Genomic DNA, 27,927 nt, shown 5'->3' with positions numbered 1-27,927 from the left:
CACTGGGACAGCTCTGACTTGGAATTGATTAAAAAAAAAAAAAAAAAAAGCTTCAATAAAGTAAAGTACTTTTGCCATGTTGTTGCTGAGGGGTAATTTCAGTGTAGTGAAGCCTCATTTAATGTATTATTTGGTAGCTTAGCTCACTATACTGTCCAAGTAGCTTTCCCAACACTGAATATATGACCGCACACCCACATTATTTTTCTTACAGGATAAGAATTTAAACATCTCATCATGTTGACTAACTGCTGATATATCATCAAACTGTATTCCAGTCTGCACAACTACACAGTTGTGTGTGTGATTGTGCAGCTCTGTTCTGCTCAACATGATCACCAATGACCCAGATGATGACACACTGCAATAGTTTCCATCTGATATATAATTCGTGGAGGTCCAGATTATGACTGGGAGCTAGTGCCAGGCTCTCCTCTGGTCTTCTCCCCTGCACACGGTCTTTATTTATTATTGGTCCACTATGCAGACCTAATCCTTCATACAGAGCCTGGTGGAAAGCCTCATTCCAGAGCTGACAAAAACCTCGTACACTCTGTTACACTCACTCCCAAATCTCTTCACTCCACCCATTCTTCTTTCATATCTACAGCAGCATGGATTAGATTATAAACACACCTCGACATGATTTACCTGCCTTTGTATTTTAGTATGTGAAACAGAATTGCTGCCTCATGGTTGTATGCCTCAACGAACCTGTCAAGTTGCAGTTAAAATTTACATCTATGCCTATAAAAACATGGATGCTTCCCACACATCTTGATCTTCATCTTGACAAGATCTATGCAATCAGCACCATTTCAAGGTGGACACTCAAAATTAGTGTCACCAATTTAGTATTTGACCAAATGACTCCGCTTCTGTTGCTGAGTTATGAAGTTTACCTTTGACCGTTTGGATTTAAAATGTTATCACTTAATTTTATAACATTAGACATTTGTATGAAACTCTCATAATTAGCATATGAATTTCTGAGTCATAGCCAAAAAATGTTTTGTGACATCACAGTGTCCTTGACCTTTGCCCTTCGACCACAAAATTGTACTCAGTTTCTTTTTAGGTCCAAATGGATGTTTTTGCAAAATTTAAAAAAATTCCCTCAGGGCATTCTTGAGATATTGCATATTGCAATTCTAACCAGTTGATCTTTAACTCATAGTGGACATTTGTGACAAATTTGAAAAAAATAATCCCTTAAGGTATTATTGAGTTCTGGGTTCATGAGAACGTGACAGACAAGGTCACAGTGACCTGGACCTTTGACCATCAAATTCTAATTAAGTCATTCTTGACTTAAAGTGAACATTTGTGCCAAATTTGAAAAAAATTCCCTTGAGTTGTTGAGATATCCATTTCACAAGAATGGGATAAACATACAGACAACCTGAAAGCATGATGTCTCTGGCCATGGACAATGCGGGCGTGGACGCATAAAAAGGTTAATTTATTTGCAGATCTGTGATTGCACATGAACTTCAGTCTTTTGTCTGAAAGCCAGACATGTTACACACCCATCAACCAGATTGATCTCCACACCCTAACATTTCACCTACTTCCTGCATTTGCACTAAATGTTGGCAGTGGATACAAATGTTGAGATGCAGAATCATATTAATGAGGACACTTTCTTGGGGATACTGGGCTCATTTACTCTAGTTTAAAGCCAGGAACATGCAAGTCCTTTTGATGAGGATAAATTGGCTTAGCATCATTAACTTATCTGTAATCGCAGAGATAACAAGGGTTGGCAAACATTATGGTGAATGATTCAATGTAAATACTGTAGCACCAAACTAACAGAGAGACACTCTTGGTAAAGATAGTAAAAAGGCCGTTATCCTTTTCTCATATTCTGAGCAAAAACACGTAACTTCAGTGGCACTTAAACTTGTTGTCTTTGATGGTGACGGCAACGAGATGCGGTTTATCACGCTTACACTGTGACCTGTAAATTTTGGCTTGTAATTTAAGCTTTTCATCGACCTGCTCAACAATAAAATAATTGATATATCCCTCCAATGCGTAGTTTAGGCCCTTTTGGTTACTTCTCAATGACATCTGATCGTTATGTCCCCAAAAGACATCAATTGCCTCCTGCGAAATGCCGTTTACTGTGACACCTGCCATAGCGCCGGTCACTGAATGTTGATAGTTTGTCCGAGTGAGTGGAGGAGGGCGTGGCTTAGCCATAGGTCAATTATCGTTTGATCATATATCAAGTTAAGAGCAAAACTGCATCATAAAAATGTTGGAAACATGAGTTTTTAACTTGTCTTTGTGGCTTTCCACAGCCAGAACTCAACAAGGGTAGGAAGGATTAAACTTTCCCGCGAGGACAAGAGGACACACCGCAGCAGTCAGATTAAATATCACCTTAAACAAACAAATCAGTGTCAGAAAGAATACACAAAACACTCAATTCCCTTAAAACTTAAATAATTTATTTTACCACTAGCACCACAACAATACTGTGTTACAATACAGCATAGTGGGTCACAATATCATCATCCTCATCGTCAACATCATCATCATCATCATCACCACCATCAAAACAACAACAAATACATATAAAAAAAATAACAGCTCTATTGTGACAAAGTTGGTGCCTAGTTATTTTTCTCTTGCTACTCAGCAAGTCCACTGGCACTAAATGCTGGAAAGGGCTGGTGTCAGATCACCTACATCAACACTACTCATTGAATAACAGGGGAAGTTCTCAATGACTAATAAACCTAGGTACTTTAAAATAGCAAAATAACAACAGCATCAGTGCAAATTGTTTAAAACAAAAAGATAATGACTGACAGACAGCTTTCATGAATTTATGAGGCAAATGGCAGGATTTGTTTTGGCAGATAGATGACACACTGATGACACTACAACACACTACTACAGAGTGACATGTTGCTGTTGATGGTTGGATACATTTTGTTATCATAATAATCTAATTCATTCATACCTTCAATAATCTTCCATCAAACTTATCACTCACAGCGTTTTTCCAAACACAGCTCCATCATCACTTACCAAAACACAGCATCTCCATTCTCTGAACCCAGGCCTCTCATAGCTAGAGTGGATCTGTGGCTGTGCTGAGTGCACGAGATGACACCACTGTAATTCTGAGGCTTATGTTCTTTGGATTTTCTCTATGTGTGGGAAGCCTCTAATTGTTCAATAGCAATCACTGTGAAGTACAGCCAATATACATTAAATTGGATATGAAGGACACCTTCATCATTGACATCAATGATCAGTTCAGTTATTCTAAATACAACAGCAAGAATTTGTGCATTCGTAACATTAAAGGGTTAATTCCAGTTCATTACAAATCAAGTATACTTTTTAAAGAAAGCTTTTTATTGCAACATCAGTGGGTTCCAACCTGCTGGCTGGCTGGTTGGGGAATTCCTGAGCGGAGTTCGCATTTTCTCCCAGTGCTTGCGTGAGCTGATTGATGACCAAACTGCCAGCCTGTTCTCATCTGTAAGTCATCAAATACCGCCGCTTTGTCACAGGTGTGCTCCAATTCATTCAAACTTATTTTTTTTGATAAAGGCACAGTCTTAAAGCTATAGTGCGTAACTTCTGTCGCCTCCCAGTGGATAATGCGTTATTACAACTAATAAGCCGGCGGCACTTTCATGTACACAGAGTAACACTCGCCACACACCGTGTACACAGATTAACACTTGCCAGTCGCCACACACCGTACACAGAGTAACACTTGCCTTTGTGGTAGGATCCACTTCTGAACCGTGTCTCGGCTGCTTCTCCACCATGTTGCTTTCTCTTTCTACCTGCGCTCTACCCCTTGCTATGACACTCTCCGCTCTTCCTCCCCCTCCCTTCTTGTTGTGAAGAAGCATTTCCTGTGTGCCAGCGCGGGAATGTCGCCAGTCGACAATGATATATATTGAAAAATACCGCGAGATGTTAGAGGAGCTGATCGGCTTAATCAGCATTGTGTCATCTCCTCTAGTAGTGGCTTGGGTGAAACGGACATTTACGGACCTGTAGAAGTTACGCACTATAGCTTTAAAACTTTTAAATGTAATAATAGAGATCTGTCAATACTACATCTAAATCTGATGTGTCAAGAGACACTAGCAGTTGGAAACAATCTAAGTTATCCACATTCTTTAAACCACAACTGAAAGTGAACACATCTGAAATTTCACTGATATTCCCTCACTGCACAGGAAAACTGTGTGCACACAACTACAGTAAGTACAGCAGGTCAAAGATGAAGTGGATCTGTAAACTGTGTGAACTTAATACAGCATAATAATACCTGTGCTCAAGGTGAACTCAACAACAACTGAAGCCTTGCAATCAGAGTAATGAAACGTGAGCTACAACCAATCAAGAGCGATGAAACGTGTATCCCTGAGTGACACATGCAAGTTGGGGCAGTGTATGAGCTATTTTCAAGCAAGAAAAAAATGGCAGCCTGGTCACTGACTATTCAAATTACAGCTTAACAGTACACTAATATATGTTCCTAAAAGTATTCACCATTAGAAACAGGCAATGCAGTAACAGAATCTTGATTCATATTTGATCAGCGCTGCCTAGTTTGACAGTTTGATCTAAATTTCATAATCCTGGTGTGTTGCATTGGATGGAGCAGACAGGATGCAAATACAACCAATCAGAGCAGTAAAATGTGTCACTTTTGGACCAGTGACACTCCTGTCAAATCATTGTATCATACTGGCCCCATATTAGACAAAAGACTGTGATTGGACTTCCTTGGTCAGGCTTGCTGGAAATCTGTCTGAGTTGGAGGGGGAGCAGACGCATCTGTCAGAGCAAATTAAACATGAGCTGGCAGATTCTTATGGTTTCCAGGCTCGTGCTGTCCCTGCTTGATGTCATTTCCTGCAGCCACTTCACTAGCTTCTGTAAGGCCATACAATCACTGGAGTGATTCTTTCATTCACCTTTCTGATAATGTTTCTGGGTATAGTTTCTGGTAGTATATTGTAACATTAATGATTTATCTGCTACTAGGAAACCTGCTAATAGAATTCTAAGCCTTTGTGATTTGAACAAAGCTTAGCAGTGATTATCTTTTGCTGTAAAAAAAAAAACTACAACTACCAAGAGAGAAATTTTGCTGGCATGGCGGTGTGCAACATATCCTCATCCTCATGGTTAGGTTTAGGAAAAGAAACATGGTGAGGATATACCTTAAAATGACTCGAAGTTCACTCAAAGTTCACATGGTTTTGAACACTGGTCTCCTGGGAAAGTCCTGAGTTTTATGACCTACCACCACCCCAACCTGCCCCCTAACTGGGCTGCTTGGGACCTGTTGTGGCAATTTTTGGCCGGTCTGCTTGGGAGTCAGCAAGCAAGACTGAATAGCTTCATGCACGAGAGTTTATTCTCTATAGAGAAGGCACAACTTCAGGCTCAAAGCTCAGAGTTCGTGCCCAGAACAGTAAATACAGGGCATCTTTATACCTACACTCAGACGACAAGATGATGAGAAAAATATTGTAGCTTTCTTCGGCTTTCCTGATTTAATTATGTTCTCTTGATTACATCAGAGAAACATACCTGTTTAGGTAATTGGCTGTATCTGTTAGACAGTCAATGAACTGTCTTTGAAGGCGAGATTATAGTGAATGTAAATCTCTTGATGTCAGGTAACAACAGATGTTTACAAAAGGGGAATGCAACGGTCACACACTTACAGACACATAGGAAAAATGAAACAATATAAGTATATGCATGAAGAAGACAAAATTTCCACCACAGACCACTTCCTTCTTTACTTCTCTCAGTCACGTGATCACAGCCTTCCAAAATATGTGGGTTATGTATGAATTACTGGCTCATCATTACGTGATATATGTATGGATTTTGTTGCATTACTTTTAATAGGAAAATATACAGAGTCCATGAGAACAGCCTAAAATATGATTGGCTTAACTGAACTTGATGCCATTGTGATACGGTATTAGATTTTCATAACTGCAGCAAATTCAGGTTTTACCTCTTTCTGATAATACAGGGAAATGACAGCCAACTGCAAAAATAAGACCATCATTCTAATGAACTGGAATTATCCTTTATGTAAGCCCCATGTGACGTAAGTATTTTTCCCCTATGATGGCTGATATATCATCAGTGTGTGGTTGACACCACCCAGATCTTTACCTGGGTCAAAATTTGTAGGGTGCTACACCACAACCATGAACATCTTATTGGGAAAACAAGGGCAAGACAAGGGACAAACAGAGAAATTAGGACATGGTGTGGTTGGTGTGACTGCTGGAACTGTGGGGTGGGGGGTGTAGGGTAGGTGTCGCGGGTGAGGCTGTTATTTTTAGGACTTGTTTCACATATAGACGCTTATCACTTATATTTCCAGTGTTTGCCTTACTCTTGGGTCTTAATGGTGTGACAATTGTGAGGTGATGCATGTTGACAGGGCCTTCAAAATGTGCATGTATTTATGTATGTGTAGCATATACTGTGTGTGTCCTGTGCAGTGGAGTCACAACAATCCAGTTTTGGCATGACTTTGGTACCATTGCTTAAGATTATTTGACAAACATTTACCTCTAGTCAATGCAAATGTGTGCACTGGAATAGGCTGATAATAACCAGGGATTTGGCCAAAACAACTAGTACTGCAGTCTAACATTAAATTTGGTTGGTCATTTCACAAGAATTGTGAACTGAACTGTGAATTGTGTATTTAACAGGTCATTTTACATTAAAACAAAGTACAAAATACTGGATGTCTCCTTTAACATCTCTACTGCTTTATTTCATGATTTTCAGCTGCACATTATTAAATATGGAGGCTTTCTAACTTTCTGATGCCTAGTTTGGTTTGCTTGGTCACATTAGAACAATGTCATTCACACAATGTCAGTCATTCAGACTTGTGTGACACCAAATAACTGCATTGGCACTCCTGGAGAAGATTTAATAGATATAAAGAGCATGTGCCATTGGATAGCCAACAGCTCCTGATGCTTGGACAGCTAGTAATGACAGTAAACCAGGGCTGGACCCAGGGCCGGACTGGGACAAAAATTCAGGCCGGGAGTCATACATCCACCTAGGCCACCCAATCCACACATTACATGCTCACACACGTGCATGTGCACACGGACACACATATGGGCTAAGTAATCACCAAAGCTCATTATTCCAGACTGACAGTCACACAACAACTCTATTAAACACAACTGTAACAGCAACCCTACTCATAGTCCTCCAGTCCAGTGCTTTTCTCTTCCCTGCCCTCACCAAATGTGCCCCTCAATAAACCAGGACTCCTATATGAATGGGTATTATGCTGAACTAAACAACATGATTGTATTATTTTGTCAGCAAATCATTTTGATGTCAGCTTATCATAATCAATATGGCAACACCCATATTCAATGCAACAGTAAAACAAATAAAAATATGAGTCGGCAGCAACTTCAGCTTATCTGATCTTATTTCAGTAAGATTAGATAGATATTGAAATCTTTTGAACTTAGACAGATAAGAGCCTATCCTTAAGAGGGGTCCCCAAACTGTTTCAGCCTGCGCTGCTCTGTACAAAATGGAACCAAATGGACCCTTACGGGTTAATTTGGCTCTTATAGCTTATCATCAATCATTTATCTGGCCTCGGGTCGGTCCCCATCCTCCCCGGACCTCATGTTGAGAATAACCAGTTTTCTTACTTTTCTATGTTAACTTACTTGTTGCAGCATCGTCATTTGATGACGTCACGCTGCTGCTGGGGGCAGGGGGGGCTCTGAACATATCTGTAAGTTTATGACATTTGGCCGCCTCCTCCTCAATGGCCCCCCTTTTTTTTTTTTTTTATCTCTCTCCCGTTCAGCTCCACCTTTCCTCTTTTTGCGGTCCATTGTAACGGCGCTGCTGAGCTGCAGAGCTCCTACTGCACAGTCTGCACACACAGGCACACGTACACACCCTCTGCTCTCTGCTCCACCTGACTCTCCACAACCAAGATGCTTTCAGTTTACAGGCGCGCTGATTTGGGGGCGGGCGCGGGCGGAAAGCGAGATAAACTAATCACGTCTTGAATCTACAAAAAAAACCCCTTCTTGACCAGTTGTTGTGACACGGCCACCTGCGCTGCGCAGCCTGCGCTGCAGAGCACACGTTAAAAAAAAAAAAAGAAAAAAAAAAGACAGGCAGGCCAGAGCAGACCACTTGCGGGCCAGGCCACCGGGGAACCCCCCGGTTCTCCCGTGGGCCAGTCCGGGCCTGGCTGGACCTGAATATTCAACTATCATGATAATTATTCTTCTGATCCACTCTGTATTTGATTTTCAATTTTTTGGGGATAAATGACAATAAAGAAATTATGAATAAATGTAAACCTCAGTGTTTCCAGTACATTAATTTTAATGTTTTGCATAGAGATTCAATTTTTTTTTTATTATCTAAAATAGGTTAAAAAAAAATAAATTGTTATTGTAGCGTCTTGAGTCACTCAGCAACTAATTGCTCCGCTCTCTCTTCGTTTATCGTGAGAGTCCGCTGCATACAGAAGAAATTTGCCATTAGGGCTTTATTCATTTTAATAACTACAAACAGTATCTGCAGATGTATGCAGGATCTGTAGACAACGGGAAAAGAGTCTTGCATCAGAGTTTTTGATGTTTCTGTCTGTAATCCAAGCAGTATTGGCCGATCATGTTTGAACTACAGGTGAACAGACCAATGGAGAGGTGGAACACATTGGCCAAAATGCAGTCTCAGAACCAATAAGCTATCGTCTGATGGTGAGTTAGCTCTATATTAGCTTTTTTGTTTTTAATTTATTGCATTCATTGCAGATATCTGTTTATAAGGATTAGTCAAAATGATATCTCAGATATCTGCTAGCTACACCAGATCATCCCAAAATATAGGCCCTTGCCCCAAGAGGCTTTTCATCTTCAGACTGGAGGACAATGGGTTCCAAAGTTGTATTCATTTTAACCTAGGCTACTATTTCCTAACCTTAACGAGGAAATCCCTTTCTGACAGAAAGTCCTGAAGGCAAACTTCTCCTAACACACTCTCTCGCACACACACACAGTGACAGGGCTAACTATTAGTATCACATGCCTAAAGTTCTAAATCTGAAATTTGTTGCTGTGTTTGTGCTTCTGTTTCATGCCGCTTTTCAGGGGTTGTCTCCGATTCTGAACCTAATATTATGAGCATTTATGATAATAATATGCACCCCAGCCCCCACGGCTGGCCAAAGCTTTGCTCTCAATTACTACCTAAGTTCTGGTACCCAAACAATGATATATGGGACAGCCCTACAACAGACTGAAGACTCTTTAGGGGGCCTATGTATGCTGCATTTTTTGTGCCCTCTGATCCATTGTTTTTGATGTAGACACACAGTGGATGCATTCAAACGTCACAGCAACGGTGTCGTGACATGCATCTTTCCCTTCTTCCGCAAAGATCGGTCTGTGGTACATATTGAGAAGTTGACCAATTTAGTGCAGGGCTACCTATGGACAATATTTTAGGCCAACACACTTAATAAACAGCGCCTGAAAGGACATCAGCTCCTCACTCAGAATTTTAGCTAAGTAGGCTATGATACGATACTTGTAATGTTTGTTTAGCAACCTGCCTCCACACTTGTGAAAGTGTGCCAGAATAGGCACAAGAGTAACACCGAGGACCCAACCTCACATTTTCCAGGCAGTTAAAGATGTGGCACGTGTACGGCCCCTAAGCCTCATGAAAAGTATGTATCACCATATTGCTGGTACTCAGCATTGGTATCAAAGACATGTTTTTGGTGTCATGACAGCACTGCTCCTGTATATTGAGTATGCACTGAACTAGCACTGAATCGGTCTGTAACTCGTTTCTCCAGCACTCCACTCCTGACTGCTGTGAGTATAATGGTGCATGGAAGAGAAAGTACAGTTGCGGTTTGACTTCATGTTTGTCCAAATCCACTGTATGTGTGGATACGTATGTGTGTTTGTCTGAAGGAAGGAGAGAGAGAGAGAGATAGATAGAGAGAGAGAGAGAGAGAGAGAGAGAGAGAGAGAGAGAGAGGTGGTTTGTAAGGGCTTCTAGCTGCACTTGCAGGACTTAACCTTCATGTTGGAGAGCTGCTCTATTTTTGGGGTCTTCCCAATGTAGTAGAGGATGGTGAGGGGCTCCAAGTCCTGGGAAACACAACAGGGTGAGGCTGATGCTTCAGGGTTGATGGTGTTATACAGGCCTAACACCTGAAACACAGGAATTAGAACCATTCCATGAACAAAATATGACCTGAAGTAAAGTAGAACCTTATGAACTCTGATCTCACAGGCTGTTGATCTTTGACCCTGTCCCTCCTACTGTACCTTGGAATGCTGGGTGTCGGCACTCCACAGATACGGACAGGCCCCGGCACAGAAGTTGGCCTCATAGCCCTTTGGCTCATGGATCCACCTCCAGCCCAAATCCTTCTTAAAGTCAATGTAGAGTGACCGTAAGCAGCAATTGTCCTGAACGTTTCTACAAAGAGATGAAGGGGAGAGGTGAATTGTGGTGCAGTAGGAATAGTTTATTATAGATGGAGGGGTGGAGACAGGATTAGACAGGTGAAGAGTCAGGTATCAGTAGACTTTGGCCCTGTTATTTAAAGGATACTTCCAGTTTTATTCCATTATTGCATTTATAGTTGGTGTGGTCATCATTACCTTCTGTAATAGTAACAGTATATTACAGTTGCAAGCTGTCTTCCTCAACATCTCCATGCACATCAAAGGACCTCAGTGTCCGCAGGAAGAGCTGCCTGTTCTTCCTGCAGACACTGAGGTCCCTTGATGTGTGTTTGGAGATGTTGACCATGTTCTATCACACAGCGGTGGCCAGTACACTTTTCTGCCATGCAGTGTGCTGGGGAGGCAGCAAAAACACCAAGTGATTAAACAAGCTGATTAAAAAAGCTGGCTCAGTGCTCGGCACGAGACTGGACCCACTAAGAACTGTGGTGGAGAGGGACACACTGAACAAACTGAAAGCTGTAATGGACAATAGCAGAGACCCTCTCCAGCCTCCTGGAGTGACAGAACGGAGTGTTTCAGGAGATCCTTTGTCCCCATGGCAATAAGACTGTTTAACACCTCCTGAATCCAGTCACACACACTTACACACAAGTGGCCAAAACTGGCTGGACTGTGGAATGGACAATTTTATTTCAATATGATTTCTATTTGTGCATTTATTTTTAACTTATTTTATTTTTTGTCTATTTTAATACCACTGTGTTGTTGTTGATGGGTAAATGTGGTTGTTGTTTTTTGTCTTTTACGAGCTGCTGGACAGCTGAATTTCCCTTCGGGATGAATAAAGTTCTTTATATTCTATTCTGTTCTATTCTATTCTATTCTATTCTATTGTAGTTAATTACTGAGTCTAGAAAATACAATGGCACCACTTAAATTGATGTAGTAACTCCTGATAATAACCACTGTCTCAGTCCAACGATGGTCTTTGGCATCAGAGACATTTTTGCATTATTTCATCCAGTAAAAATGAGTTTCATAAGTACAGACAATTGGCACAGTCAGAGAGGAAAAGAAAAAATCATAGTCAATTACATTTCACATTAACCAAGCCTGAAGCTGTACACAAGAAAATGGCCCAAGCCCAACTAAAACCCAATATGTTGCTGAGACCATCCAGGCTCCCAGGAACAGCACTGGACTGGACACTCGGGAAAAGTTCGGGGAGGAGGTGTGTGTATGTTTGTCAACTCTTGCTGGTGTACTAACATCAAGATACACAGTACGATCTGCAACCTGGACCTGGAGTTGCTTTCTATCTCCCTAGGGAGTTCTCGACTGTTGTGTTTAGTTGTGTGTATGTTCCACCAAGCGCCAATGTGAAGGCAACAGCCGAGCAAATAGCGCAAAACACACACGCTATGCTTAGCAGGTACTCCGATGCTCCGGTGTTCCTCCTCAGGGACTTCAACAGCTGCCGACTCGATCAGACTCTACCAGCCTTTCAACCAATATGTGGATGTACCAACCAGAATCAACAAAACCACAGACTTGTGTTATGGCAACATCCCTGGTGCATATACCTCCAGAGCTCTCCCACTGCTTGGTCGGGCAGACCACAACGTGATCCATCTACTTCCTGTTTACAAGCAGCAGCTGAAACAACACAGGCCAGTGACGCGCAGCGCCCTCCAGTGGACGGAGGACGCCATTGCATGTCTCCAAGGCTGCTTTGCATGTACCGACTGGGAAGTCTTTGAGGGAGAGCTGGATGAGTAAACTTCAGTCATCACAAGCTACATCAAATTCTGTATAGATACCCTGACACCAGTAAAGACTATAAGAACTTATCCCAATTCAAAACCTTGGATCACTCCAAAAATCCAACACCTGTTCAAAAAGAAGAATGATGCCTTCAGACAACAGAACTTCACAGCACTTAAGATTATTAACCGGGGCATTAAAAATAATAATCAAGGCTAAGTTAAACTATAAACTCAAACTGGAACAGGAGTTTGCAAATACAAACACAAAACAGGCCTTTCAGCGAGGCAGAACACTCACAGGACAAGCCACCAAGCAGACCACCTGCACGTCAGACCCCATAACCTTTGCTAACGCCAGATTTGATACATATGATTTTTCAGCAGAGTGTGCCAGCCTCTTGGACTTCTTGCCCCACCAAAAGTTGGACTACGAGACCCTCCTGACAGAGCGGGATGTCCATCTCCAGCTCACCAAGTGCAAACCAAACAAGGCTCCTGGGCCGGATGGCATTCCAGGTCAGGTTCTGAAAAGCTGCGCCATGGAATTAACCTCTGTCCTCCATTCCCTCTTCATCCAATCCCTCTGTACCTCCACAGTTCCAGGTATGGAAAACATCAACCATCATCCCTGTTACAAAGAAGTCCCACCCATCAGAGCCGAATCACTACAGGCCTGTGTGTCTCACCTCCGTCATAATGAAATGTTTTGAGAAATTGGCTCAAATGATCATCCTGCCATATGTGTCCCCACTGCTAGACCCTCCACAGGTTCCTCTCCAACAGACCCCAGGCAGTGAGGGTCGGCCAGTCCCTGTCCTCCACCATCACGCTCAATAGTGGTGCTCCACAGGGGTGCATGCTCAGCCCGTTCCTCTACACCCTCTTACACGAATGACTGTCAGAGTCCATCCCCCACCACACTTTATTTTAAATATGCAGATGACATGGCCATTCTTGCATTGCTGAACAATAACGACTCCTTCGCTGCCTACCAACATTCCATTTCCCATTTCAGCACATGGTGCGACAATAACTATCTCCATCTCAACATCTCCAAAACCAAAGAACTGATTATCAATCAATTCAATTTCAATCAATTTTATTTATTAAGCCCAATATCACAAATCACAATTTACCTCACAGGGCTTTACAGCATACGACAGCCCTTTGTCCTTAGGACCCTCGCAGCAGATAAGGAAAAACTCCCCCAAAAAAACCCTTTAACGGGGGAAAAATACAGTAGAAACCTCAGGAAGAGCAATTGAGGAGGGATCCCTCTTCCAGGACGGACAGACGTGCAATAGATGTCGTACAGAGCAGATCAACATGGTAAATTAACAGTAATCCGTATGACACAATGAGACAGAAAGGAAGACAGAGGGAGAGACAGAGACAGAGAGAGATGCAGGACAGACGGTAATGACAGTAGCTTACAACAGCAATAATTAAAGTTATAATATTATAATTAATATTACAGGCTATTTTGGTACAATATGTTGAAAGTATATATTAATATCTGATAGTATACATATGTGACAGCCCTCCCAAAACCCTGGCCCCCCTCCCCAGTCTCTTCATCCACGGGGAGAAGGTGGAGGAGGTGGAGTCTTCCAAATATCTCGGCATCACACTGGACAATAACCTGAGCTTCAATCAGCACACCACGGACACTTACAAACGCTGCCAACAGAGACTCACGGCTATACGCAAACTCCAACACCTGTCTGTTCAACCCCAACTCCTCCTCCTGTACCGCAGCACTTTTGAGCTGGTTCTGTTGTATGGTGCCATCTGCTTCTTCCCCATGCTGACAATTGTTAATAGAAACAAACTCTTGAAAGTAACCCATCTGGCAAGCAAAATCATTGGCTTGACTACTCCTAACCTATCTGACAGTGTCACCTCATCTCTAACCCGTAAAGCACTTAGATCACACAGGACCCTGACTATCCACTCCACCAATACTTCATTCCCCTCCCCTCCGGCCGTAGGTACAGGTTACCTCTGTGCAAAAAAGCCAAGTTCAACAAGAGTTTCATTTCTGCAGCTATACGTGCCCTAAATGAATGAATAACACCTGTCTGACAATGCCTGAATTACTCACGTGCGTCCCCGGTGAAAATCGCTGACATGCATGGGGAATACAGCTTCTACAGGCTCGCCATAGCTTACTGTCAGGACTCAGGGACCAGAATTCAGGATGGCGGACTGTCGGAATGGCGATATTTCAGTGTGGCGCCCTGTAACTGTTGGTTAAATGGCCCGTTCGGTTGGTATTCGGATAACTGGGGCTTTACTGGTATAATGCAATAGCACCACCCAGCGGTGAAACCCCTGTACACGTGTACACGAAAAAATGACCCACTCTAAATGTTTAGAGATTTTTGTACACGAACTCACCCCTACATTATACAATATTTTTGCACTAAAAAACATACTGGACAGGAACTGTAACCAAATAACGGCCTGGTGCAGGTCGGTACAAAAAAAAAATAAAAGTCTTGAGCAAATAGCCGTCTGGTTCTTTTAAACGCCTGGGGTCAAAATCGATTTTGTGAAATAAATGCCCGGGCTACTATTTGGAAAAATACACAGTGGCCAAACTGTGTGACTACAAGTTTTGGGTCTGCCTCCATAAGACTTTTTGCCATTCACAAACATTGTGAAGGAGACATCTGTAAATCAGTGGGCACACTGAGTGTCACAACCTCTGTAAAATTCATTATTTCCCTTGCAGGATTTGAGTCATCCAGTTGAATGACATTTTAAGTCTAGGGTAGCCGCACAATTAAATAATTTCATCCCCATTCAAGAAAGCTGAGAGCTAAACTGGACGTCAGCCACTCGTCAGCTGCAAAGTTTCTAGTGCACATGCTCTATTGGCCCATTGATGGAGAAGATCTGTAATTTTGAGCGCCCAGCAGCCCAGTGGGTAGAGCAGACGTCCCATGTCCAAAGGCCATGTCCTTGCAGCGGCGGCCATGGGTTTGATTCTAGCCTGTGGCCCTTTGCTGCATATCATCCCCTCTCTTCCTCCCTGTTTCACACTTAATACTGTCTTATCAATCAAAGGCAAAAAGCCCCAAAAACTATCTTAAAAAAAAATAAAAAGGTCTGTAATTTTATACCTAGGAAGTCAAACTTTTTTTAGCATCATGCACCACGAGCCACTCTCATAGAAATGAACTGGCCCCCACTTATAATACTGTGTCTAGCTCTCTTTATACATCCATGGCCTCATTAAGTTCAAGTCAGGTAGTAAAGCTCTAGGCCATAGCTGAAGATACTGCTGCTTGGATTTTACTCAGTAGTCTACAAAAGTTATAATGAAGCTTGCCTCACTCTGCCTGAAGAGCATGGAGGAATTTCATTACTTGGCTCCCCATTATTAAGTTTATGCCTACAGAAACACCCCTTTTGATGTCAATTTAATTGAAAGAGCACTACCCAAAAAACTGAAACATAGAGTAAAGCTCATAATTACTGCCTCTGGATTTTGCTGTCCATAGAGGTTATATGCAAATACTGTTACTGTCACAGTTTTGCATTCCTGGACACCTGCCCTTTTCTGCATGAGCAGTCATTCAGCCCTTAGTCAGTAATTTTCCACTCATGCTGCCCATACCACTCCTACATCTATACTTTTCGTGCTCCTGCCTGTTCACCATACCCACATCATCACGCCATCTCAGTTCACCTGTTCCTCGTGCAAGACTCTCAAGCACTTTATTCCGGACTGATTTCCCGTTGTTGCCCCTGCCTGCCTCTGACCTGCCTGCTTCGTCTGATTTCTGGCAAACGCCTCTGCCTTCTGTCCCGACCACAAGACCTGTTTCCACATCCTTGGTTCCCATTTGCATGTGGGTGCTTGGAGCTACTATCCAACGACGATACTACAATGTGAGTGTTCCAGTTTGCTTACCTGTGTGTGCCACACTTGCCTTTGTGTGTCCTGGGAGTACTTACCTGCTGCCTTCTAGACCCTCTGCCTGGCCTCGTCCTACCCTCTGACTGCTCCCCTCTGATTCATCTGTTTGGACTGTGTACTTGACTGGTTCCAACTTTTTTGCCTCCACGACTGTCTCCTGCCTGCTCCTACACAGTACTGTTGCCTGTTATTGAGCTGAACTGTGTTTGTTGTTGGGCTGCCACCCCTGCTTACTCGCCTGCCTCTCGGCCTGATTCGGCCTACCAAACCAGCCAGGCTATCAAGGACTTTGTGGAGAGACATTGCTGGAGTGTTGAACTGAACTGTATGCTATTAACTTGCCCTGCTCTGTACCTGCTGAACTGTGACAGTAAACAACATTAAAAACTGTCCCTGATTCTCTGTGTGCTGCAACTGGGGCCAAACATCACCCATTACAGTCACGTGGACACATTTGGCTGCTTATCACTGAAAAAGAACAACTACTAACAGCTCAGCTCGGAATACTTGGATTTTGTCATGCTTTCTGACACCTGAGGGAGGTCAAAGGTCAACATGTATAAGGAGAATTCACAGCAGAGAGAATCTCTTCTGATATGTGTGTCATGAGAGTAAGAATGTAGATTGCAGGTTCGTACCTAGAGCAGTAGGCAGCGTCCAGGGCTCTCTTGGACCGATGGTTCGGGTGCTGGGACTGGGACTGGGACTCCAGCCGGTATGAAGGCAGCAGCATGAGGAGAAGGTGTGGAGCCCGAGTGCTGTGTCGCCGCTTCTTAAACACCTTTAGGTCACCACTGTGAATGAAGCTGTCATCGATACCTGGAAGCATAAATGAGGTGAATGAAATGTGTCTCACTGTATGGAAGTAATTGTGTTAATCAGAGGATAAAAACATTAGATTTAATCCAATCACCCTTTATAGCTCACTAAGTATAGAGACTTACCGCAACAGGTAACAGAATCTTGATTTATGTTTGATGAGCACTTCCTAGTTTTACTGTTCAATCTGAGTTTGACAGACTCAGGGGCAGCTCTCTCACTCAGTCCACTTCTATACTCTTTGTGTCCATGGTGGTGGGCCTTAAAGAAGTGAAAGTACAATCTGTAGTTTAAGCAACAGTCCTAGGGCCAGAGTAAACCCGCTGGATGTTTGCTGTCTTCCAGCGGAATTTTGCCGGAAGATGAGCATGGAAATCTCGGTGCTGATAAGATGAGGGAAGTTTACCACAGTTCATTTACACAGAGTACCCACATTGTTATGATACAAAGCTGGTTAACCCTATGGGCCCGAACGACGCATAGTGCGTCCAAATTCACACCTGTACTTTTCTATGGATTTTCTCAACGACCGTTCGTCATAGCGAGAAGCCACTCATATCACATGAAACAGCGGAACAGCTTTCCGACAAGACCAAGCACTTGTCGGTAGTCCAATGTTTTCACAACGAAAAAAAATGATAAAGTTACACTAAAATTATGTATAACAAAGCTTTCATACAGCTTTGCACACACATTACTCTTGGATGGATTACTCGTAAAAGCAGGGGTGCACAGAAATGCCACACGTATCACATGAAAGCGCAGGACCAGAGCTTTCCAGTGATACCGCACACATCATTGTGCTGTCATCCCATCATGCTATAAATCCAGATCAATTGTCTACAAAATAAAAACCTGACGAATTTCTTTACAATCCATTATACAGATCTTGTTATCAATCACTTCATATAGTGAGGAATATCATATCTTACCACGTCTTAGGCTTGCGTGTGATTCTCCCTATCTATCCATATTTGTAGTCCGGCTTTCAAGATGCAAATATCTCCATATTGTCCAGTTGACACTCCATCAAACTTTGTATGACAAGACCAGCGCACTTCACCTTTGTGCACCCAGACAACTGTAGCCTAATTATGCATGAGTCTCCCCTCTTCATATATGGCAGAATATGTCAACTTCCAACTTGCTATGGTGAGATACATGTAAAAATGAAAGAATTTAGTAACACAGATTTGTTTTTTTCATTGATATAAAAATTAATATAAAATACAGGCTCATAAAAGGACATGGAATGATGGCAAATCTGGTTAGCCCAGATTGTCCTGAAAAAAACAACAAAACAAAACAAGATATAGCATGTGTATGTAGCTTTTATAATGACTGTGATATGAGCTTAAAAGTAAAGGCAGTAAAAATACCCCAAAAAAGGCCTAGGGCCCAAAGGGTTAAAAGTGGCAATGTATCCCTTTGAGTACCCAGACTGGATCTACAATAATTAAAAATGTCAAAAATGAGATGTTGGAGCAAAGCAGTGTCTGGCTATTTGGCTGGGTCAAATGAGAAGTGGGGATATGGGCTCTGTTTCTATGGTGAACTCAGTGGAAACTGCTTGTCAATCCAGCTCAGTGATTAAGGTCTATGAGTGAAAACAACACACTTCCTTTAGTGTAAGTGAAAACCAAAAACCTAACCCACCACACATCTCCATTGTTTGATGAGTTTTCACTTCTCCTGCTGCTCTGACTCATTTTCATCCCATGTCACCATATACCACTGCTTTCTTGTGCATTAAGCCTGTGATAATAACTGAAGGCAGCCTTTGGCATGTCTGTGAAACACACCATTCAATGTCTGTTTGTGACATACAACTGTCTCTTAGATGAAACTGGTGACACATTGGTTTAAGTTGTCTTTTTAATAACATTTTAGGTCTACATGTAAAAGCAAAGCAAAGCAATAGCTATAAACTCTGTGCAACATATCAGTCCCATAATCTGTATTAGAACCATCCTTAATTGCATCGTACCTATCAAATAAAATACAATCTAATCTAATCTAATCTAGGTTGCTGTCAGGTTTAAGCAACAAACTACTTTGGGTTTTGAGAAACAATTATGTTTTGGGTTAAAATCAGTATATAAGATGACCTTTATACATCACGTGAGTGACATTAGTACATGACGGTCAGACAGACCTAAGTTACAGTAACTAACACCGTGTTGGTTTTGGTCTTTTCAAGCTTTCATTTGTTGACATCAATATAATACAGAATAACACCAAACTTATCCTTCAACATGCCTTAACAATTTTCTGAATCAAATAACCTGCAAACCGTGCCTCCAGCTCCTCACTCTTGTTGGGAATAATGTAGTTATTTGATGGTACAAACGTGCAGCAGGGGCAATGCAGGCTGATCTTGAATCCACTGTTTCTGTCTGTGAAGAAACAAAAGTCACAACAAGGTGATGGAACAATGTAACACATGCAATCAATGGTGAGAAATATGCTGCAATGATGGGAGGAATATGCACTAACCTCTGTGGTTCAGCCATTCGCTCACTGCCTCTGTCACGTCAAAGGACAGCCACTCTCCCTCTGTTTGTGTTCGTACCACCTTGCTGTCAATATATCGCTGTGTAGGAGATGTCAGGTCTTTATGTCCTAAAATCTGTGTACACAATAGAGTCATGAAATGTCAGAGTCGTTTAATAGAAATTCCATTTTACAGCTGTTTATCAAAAAATCTTAGGTTTGTTTCATTTCGACAGTTGAGAATGCTGCCACGTAGTCAGGTGGCACCAAACTACTATTAAGATGCTTATAGTAGTCTCACTGGATAAAAAGAAATACCCAGAGTTCTATGCACCACAGTCTTGACCAACAAGGACTCCAACCTTGACGACAAAATGAGTCATCTGTAATCACCTTCCAACATGACCCATATTACTGTTTTCTGCTCTAACACCTTTGTGGTTAATCAGAATCAGACTGCGTCTTACATTTTGCTAATGTGGCTTTCATACACTAGGAATTTGCTTTATTGTTTTGGTGCATAGACAAGAAACATAAATAAACAATAGACAGAAATGACAATAAAATTACCAAAAAATAGTACTTAAAAATATGTATGATGTAACTTTTTAAAATGAAAGAGCTAAGGTTAAAGTTTGATAAGGGTGAGGCAACTGAACTACTTTGTTATTGTTAGAGAAAGATTGTAGTCCTGGTTAAGAGACACGATGTGAAAGCTGGTACAACAATTTGTACCAAAGACCTGGTAGATATTGGAATATTTTACTGGATAAGCAACAACTTTGACCTGTTGGTGGTTTTCAGGCTGTTCTCATGCACTGTTCACACATTTTCCTACATAAAGTGATGCACTAAAATTCATATATATCCCTTGTAATGATGAGCGAGTAATATATGCATGATCCCTGTATTCTGGAAGGCTGCAATCACATGACCAATACACTGACGGGAGTAAAGAAGGAAGCGGAGGCAGCTTGACATGGTGCATGGGTCACAAAACACAGGACTTTCCCCCAGGAGATGTGTTCAGAACCGTTTGAACTTTGAGTGAACTTTGATTCACTTTAAGGTACATCCTCACCATGTTTCTTCTCCTAAACCCAATCACAGTAACTTTACTTGCCTAAACCTAACCTCTGTGACTTTATGTTAATTAAATACTCTCATTCGTGGGGGGCTAATTTGAAGGATATTGCACGAACCGTTGTGTGATGATATGTTGTAGTGCCAGATGTCAAGTCAGTGCATTACCAAAGTCAGCAGGAAATAAGGCTGGGCGATACAAAGAAAATCAAAAATCAAATTATTTCTGACAAAATACCTCAATATCGATATTGCAGCAATTCACAAAATATTAACACAGTGTAATTTTTTGATGATCGCCAGTAATGTGGATATAATGACGAAGTGGATAAAGGCAAATAACAGACAGCTAGAAGAGTCTGGTAAGTTCAGAAAATTACATTACTTCAATGTGATGCAGCCTTTAACACTAGGAAAAGACAACACTTAATGCCTTGAGCACTGAGTCAGTTTTTGTTTCTAAAAATAAGTATGACCTAACATTGTATCAATAATGTTTGCACACAGAGTCCGAAACTTTCATTGGTCATTAAAATTTTTGGAACAGGTTTGATTTTTTTGGATTTTTCGCATCCATCAGAAGCTTTAGTGAGTTGTTTGATCAAGAATCAATGAAAAAAATGTTGGGGCAGGACACAGCTGCGTCAAGAATAAGAATAAGAATAACTTTATTCATCCCCAAGGGGAAATTCAATTATCTGTCAGCTCATCTATTATATGTCAAAGAATTATAAAGCCTGATGGCTGTTGGTATATAGGATCTTCTGTATCTCTCTGTCCTGCATCGAACAGAGAGGAGCCGTCCACCACAGTTTTTTTGGTCCATCAAGGAGTTGTGGAGTGGATGATCTGGGTTGTTCATGATGGCCTCGAACATCTTCAGTGTGCATCTCTCCACCACCTCCTCCAGTGTGTCCAACCTGACTCCATTCACAGAGCCAGCTCTTTTGTCCAGCCGCCTTGCATCTTTGTGTCGGATGCTTCCTCCCACAGTAGACTGCAGCATAAAACAACACACTTGCCACCACAGACTGATAAAACATCTGCAGCATCCTACTACAGATGTCGAGAGATCTGAGCTTCCTCAAGAAAAAGAGGCGGCTCTACCCCATTTTGTTGAGAGCGTCTGTGTTTATCAATCAATCAATCAATCAATCAATCAATTTTATTTATAAAGCCCAATATCACAAATCACAATTTGCCTCACAGGGCTTTACAGCATACGACATCCCTCTGTCCTTAGGACCCTCACAGCGGATAAGGAAAAACTCCCCCCAAAAAAGAAACCTCAGGAAGAGCAACTGAGGAGGGATCCCTCTTCCAGGACGAACAGATGTGCAATAGATGTCATACAGAACAGATCAACATGGTAAATTAACAATAATCCGTATGACACAATGAGAAAGAAAGAGAGACAGGGAGACAGAGACAGAGAGAGATGCAGGACAGACAGTAATCACAATAGCTTCCAACAACATAAATGAAAGTAATAATGTTATAGTTATAATTCTGGCTATTGTGGTACAATATGTTGAAAGTATATATTAATATCAGATAGTATACATATGTGACAATAATCATATGTGTATAATAACAGTAGAAGTGTGACTAATGATAACAGCAGCAGCAGGAGGCATCTGGCAGGACCACGGCAGCAGCACAACCACACACGTCACACTGGATGGTGTGACATGTGTGGTTGTGCACCGCTGCGATATAAGTTAACCTGCGAGACAGTGGAGCACAAAGGCTCTGGAGAAGAAGCCGAGATAGTGACATGCAGTACAGCCGAGTTAGCAAGATGCAGTAACAGGACATGAGAGAGAGAAAGAGAGAAGAAGAGAAGGTGCCCGGTGTATTATAGGGGGTCCCCCGGCAGACTAGGCCTAAGTCAGCCTAACTAGGGGCTGGTACAAGGCAAGCCTGAGCCAGCCCTAACTATAGGCTTTATCAAAGAGGAAAGTCTTAAGTCTAGTCTTAAATGTGGAGACGGTGTCTGCCTCCCGGACCGTAACAGGAAGATGATTCCACAGGAGAGGAGCCTGATAGCTGAAGGCTCTGGCTCCTGATCTACTTTTGGAGACTTTAGGGACCACGAGTAACCCTGCGTTCTCAGAGCGCAGTGTTCTGGTGGGATAATATGGCACTATGAGCTCTCTAAGATATGATGGAGTCTGACCATTTAGAGCTTTATAAGTTAACAGTAGGATTTTAAATTCAATTCTGGATTTTACAGGGAGCCAGTGCAGAGAAGCTAAAACAGGAGAAATATGATCTTGTTTCTTAGTTCCTGTTAGTACACGTGCCGCTGCATTCTGAATTAGCTGGAGGGTTTTTAAAGACTTACTAGAGCTACCTGATAATAGGGAGTTACAGTAATCCAGCCTTGAGGTAACAAAAGCGTAAACCAATTTTTCTGCATCTTTAGGGACCAGTCCAACTTATTATCCAGGTGTACACCTAGATACTTATAGCTTGGCACCACCTTGATGTCCACCCCACAGGTATTCACTGGCTGAAGAGGGGGCTTGGACCTGTGGAAATCTATGATCATTTCCTTGGTCTTTGAGGTGTTCAGGAAGAGACAGTTCTTGTGACTCCAGTCACTGAAGGCTTTTATCAGGTCCCTATATTCAGACTCCTGCCCATTCCTGATACTGCCACAATAACAGTGTCGTCCGAGTATTTCTGGATGTGGCAGGACTCAGTGTTGTATTTGAAGTCCGCTGTGTACAGTGTGAACAGGAATGGAGCCAGGACAGTCCCTTGTGGAGCCCCCGTGCTGCTCATTAATGTCCCAGAAACACAGTTCCCCAACCTGACATACTGTGGCCTTCCTGTCAGGTAATCTGTGATCCAGGAGATAAAGGAAGGATCCACTGCCATCTCTGTGAGCTTGTCTTTGAGTATGTTGGGTTGGATGGTGTTGAATGCGCTTGAAAAATCAAAGAATATGATTCTCACATGAGCGCCAGGTTCCTCCAGATGAGCTAGGGCACGGTGAAGCATGTAGAGGACAGCATCATTCACTCTAATGTGTTGTTTGTATGCAAACTGCAGGGGGTCGAGTTTGTCTTTGACCTCAAGTCTTTCAGTAGGCGTAGAATCAGCTGCTCTAAGGTCTTCATGATGTGCGAAGTGAGGGCTACTGGTCTGAAGTCATTAAGTTGAGCTGGACATTTAATTTTTGGTACCAGCACAACACAGGAAGTCTTCCACAGTGCCGGCACCCACCCCAACTGTAGACTGAGGTTGAAGATCTTGTGGAGAGGTTGACACAGTTGGACAGCACAGTCTTTAAGGAGCCTTGGACACACACCATCTGGGCCAGCAGCCTTCCCAGAGCAAAGTCTTCCCAGCTCCAACCTCACCCCCATCTCTGTGACAGATAAGGGTGGAGGCACAGGTGTAAGAAGGGGGGTGGCTGCCACATTGGAGTTGTACAGAAGTTGTGGAGGTGGAGGTGATGGAGGAGGAAGAGGAGGAGGAGGAGGAGGAGAAGCAGCATTGGAAGTGGGAGTGGCTGCCGTATCAAATCTATTGAAGAACTGATTGAGTTCATCAGCTCTTTCTGCATCACCCACCACTGGCTGTCTTTTCTTGTTGTTGTAACCAGAGATGGTGTTGACTCCTCTCCACATTTCACAGACGTTGCTGTGTTGTAGATTCCTCTCCAGTTTCTTTTTGTATTCCACCTTTGCCATCTTAAGTCTCCTCTCCTCTCAACTCATGTTGCACTTGTTTGAGCCGTGCTTTGTCACCATCTCTAAAAGCTGCCTTCTTCTCATTGAGGATTGCCTTTATGTCACTGGTAATCCAAGGTTTGTTATTGTGGAAACAGCGTACAGTCTTTGTAGGTATGACTGTGTCTCTACAGAAGTTCATGTAATCAGTAAAACAGTCAACCTGTCTATCAATGTCCATGATGTTCTCCTCTGTTTCCAGCAGCACATCCCAGTCTGTGCATTCAAAGCAGTCTCTTAGAGCCTCAGTAGCCTCTGGTGTCCATTTCCTAACTGTGAGTTTAGTTGCAGGCTGCCTCCACACACAGGGTTTGTAACATGTCTGCAGAAGAACCAAGTTGTGATCTGACCTGCCCAGTGGTGGTAGGGCAGTGGCTCTGTAAGCTTATTTGACATTGGCATACAGCAGATCAAGGGTTTTATTTTCTCTGGTTGGACACTTAACAAACTGTGTAAATCCAGTCAGGTGAGAGAAGAGGGAAACATGGTTGAAGTCTCCTGATATTATCAATAGTGCCTCAGGATGTTTAGTCTGTATCTTAGCAACAAGTTCATGGAGAACTTCACATGGAACTTCAGCAGTTGCCTTGGGTGGGATGTGCACAAGTATTGTTATGATATGACTGATTCCTCTTGGTACATAATATGGCCTCATACCAACTGCCAAAAGTTAGGTATCTGGACAACACATCTTCTCCTTGACAGTAATATGTGCAGGACTGGACCATCTCTGGTTCACAAATAAAGCCAGGCCCCGACCTTTTTTCTTGCCACTAGCTTTAGAGTCTTTGTCCGATCGTATGAGAGTGAAGCCAGGTAGATCCACGTTGGAGTCTGAGATATTTTGATTCAACCACATTTCCGTAAAACACATGAGACTGCACTCACGGTATACTTTCTGAGTCTTCACCAGTATCTCCAGTTCATCACTCTTGTTGGGCAGAAAATTGACATTTCCCATGATGACTGATGGCAGAAAGGGCTTATATCTCATTTCCAAGCCTTCATCTTTGCACCAGCACGGCAACCACGAAAACACCTCTTCATCTCGGCTGGAATAGGATGGTGTCCTCCAGACTTGCTCCGTTTCAACGAAAAAAGCTCCTCTCTTGAATAAACTCTTCTCTTCACAGAAGTATCCATTAGTAGTTGAGAAAAATATAATAAAAATTCAGTAAAACTAAGTAAAATTGCAGAGCTACCAGACTTTGCTGCTACTAGTTGAAGCGTGTGTTCTAAAGGAGGAACGTGCTGCACATTGAGTCTAATTTAAAACTGCTGCCTAAGGCTAAACATAGATTCAGTAAGATTGTTATTTACGTCGGCGGTAATGACACCGGGTTACGCCAATCGGAGGTCACAAAAATTAATGTTGCCTCGGTGTGTGAATATTCTAAAACTATGTCGGACTCCGTAATTTTCTCTGGACCCCTTCCAAATCTGACCACTGATGAGATGTTTAGCCGCATGTCATCATTCAATTGCTGGCTGTCCAGGTGGTGTCCAGCAAATGATGTGGGCTTCATAGATAATTGGCAAACTTTCTGGGGAAAACCTGGTCTGATTAGGAGAGACGACATTCATCCCACTTTGGATGGAGCTGCTCTCATATCTAGAAACCTGGCAAAGTTTATTACAGTGGTAATTCAAAACCCTGACAACCCAGAGTTGAGACCAGTAATCAGAGTCGCAGTCTAAAACGCTTCTCTGAGCTTCTAGTGCAGTTACCCAGATTGAAGGAATTAAAAAATTGCTATGTGAAGAACTAGAGGTGTAATTTCATCTGGAGTATAGCATGATCTCACACACCCTCTCTCTGTGTTGATCTCTAGCCCATTGTTTACAAGCCGGTCCGGCTGCGTGTTCATGTACGTTCATGTGAATCCCCCCCCCCTCCTCCTTCTGCAGAGAGCAGAACCTCCACCTGAAGACGACCAGGATCTGACATTACCTCTAAAGAAACAATGGTTGTTGGCGAAGAAGTTGTCGGATAAAGAAAGGGACAGAACTCAGATTAACATTGGCCTTGCATTTCCAAGGTGGAGAGCACTGCGAGAGCTAAAGGGGCTACAATCTGACTTGGAGCTAGCTCTTCTTCTCCTGGACAGGTACAACATAAAGTCAAATGTCTGTTTTAATTAGCGTTACAGTAACGTTAAGCACATGTCGCTATGTCGATTCAATTAAATTTAATGTTACAATCGTAGCATGGGTTAATGTCCGGAGCTTGAGTTATTAGCGGCTCGGTCCCAGCAATGGGCCAGGCGTTTCGGTTGTGTTAGGTGTGTTAATAAATGGAATATATTTGCTGAAATGGAGGCCAGGCTCAGTGACTAGAAGAGCTCTTAGAAGCGCTCCATAGCTGCAAGCTACTCCAGTAGCCGTAGTAGCTCTAGTGCTAACTCTGGGAGCTAACACTAACATTCCATAGCAGTTAGCATAGCAGCCGACTACTGCTAACGCTAACGTCCCCACGCTTCTTGGCTCCGACTCACTGAGCCTGGTGGAGAAGCGTGGGGACGTTAGCACTAATGGGCTGCCATGCTAACGTCCCAGCTCTTCTCCGTGAGACCGTGAGCCCGGCTCCCGGCTCAGTTGGAGCATTAGCGTGGCAGCCAAGTGTTGCTAACGCTAACAGGAAAGCAGGTAAATAGCTAAACACAACAGAGACCGAGAGTGAGTAAAAGACATTGCTAACTGCTAAACTAAGTTGGCTGTTTAGGTTTTATTTCCTCGCCCCTGTGGCGAGTGAATCTGCCTGCAGTGAAAGCGGGGGCTAACCGGTGCTTCCTCCTCAGGCTCTACTTCACTCAGCTGCTAACACAGCCAGTTAGCCTCCGCTAGCTTCCCAGCTAGCGGCTCTCCAGTTAGCCTCCGCTAGCTTCCCAGCTAGCGGCTCTCCGTTTGGATCCAACCGGAGCACCAAGCCCTTGTTTGTTAATCAGGTTATCCAACCGGAGCACCAAGCCCTTGTTTGTTAATCAGGTTAATGTGGGAAGAAGCAGCGGGTATATGGGGCAGCTGAGTGAAGCTGAGTGAAGCGGAGCCTGCGGAAGAAACACCGGGACCGTCTGGATATGATAGTCCGTGGAGGTGCTGCGGTACTCGCCGGCACAGACGAGGCAAGTGGGGGGGGTGGGGGTGTTGGAGAGCAGAGGTAGAGGGAGGAGTGGCTCATGACACACTTTGTTTTGCTCTGCAGGCAGTGCACAACAGCGAACCTAGCGGTGAAACGATTTCGCTTATTGCTCCTTTAAACCTCTTCTGTGACGGAAAGACAAAACAGGAGAATTAAATGTGGACTGTTAAATATCAGGTCTCTAATATCCAGGGGCGTCGCACCCGTGGTGGATGGGGGTGTTTTGACACCCCCACTTTTACAGCACGATGATTTCATCCCCCCCACATTTTCACCCCCCACACATTTTCCAAAGGTAAACCTGTTTGCCCACCCTGGCAGTGCACCAGCATACAAAAATGGAGCGTACCTCACCCCCCCTTATGCTGCATGAAAAGGCATTGGTCAAATTGAACGGACATTCACCCAATCACAGACTGTTGTCCGCGAC

At 42.9% G+C, this 27,927-nt stretch overlaps 1 protein-coding gene across 1 annotated transcript; it reads right to left on the bottom strand.

Moving 5' to 3' along the window:
• Positions 1 to 2,447: 2,447 nt before the first annotated feature.
• tgfb2 (transforming growth factor, beta 2) lies at positions 2,448 to 24,319 on the bottom strand. The gene is made up of 6 exons (XM_050046517.1): positions 24,200 to 24,319; positions 19,536 to 19,668; positions 19,325 to 19,435; positions 16,859 to 17,039; positions 10,380 to 10,533; positions 2,448 to 10,262 (listed from the first exon to the last, which is right to left on the bottom strand). Exons 1-6 carry the CDS (start codon positions 24,317 to 24,319, stop codon positions 10,104 to 10,106), a joined length of 858 nt encoding a protein of 285 aa, XP_049902474.1. The 3' UTR covers positions 2,448 to 10,103.
• Positions 24,320 to 27,927: the final 3,608 nt, after the last annotated feature.

Source organism: Epinephelus moara, chromosome 6 (genome assembly GCF_006386435.1).
Source record: "Epinephelus moara isolate mb chromosome 6, YSFRI_EMoa_1.0, whole genome shotgun sequence".
NCBI lineage: Eukaryota > Metazoa > Chordata > Actinopteri > Perciformes > Serranidae > Epinephelus > Epinephelus moara.
The sequence above is the reverse complement of the archived record's forward strand: the minus strand, read 5'-3'. Positions and strand labels throughout refer to the sequence as shown.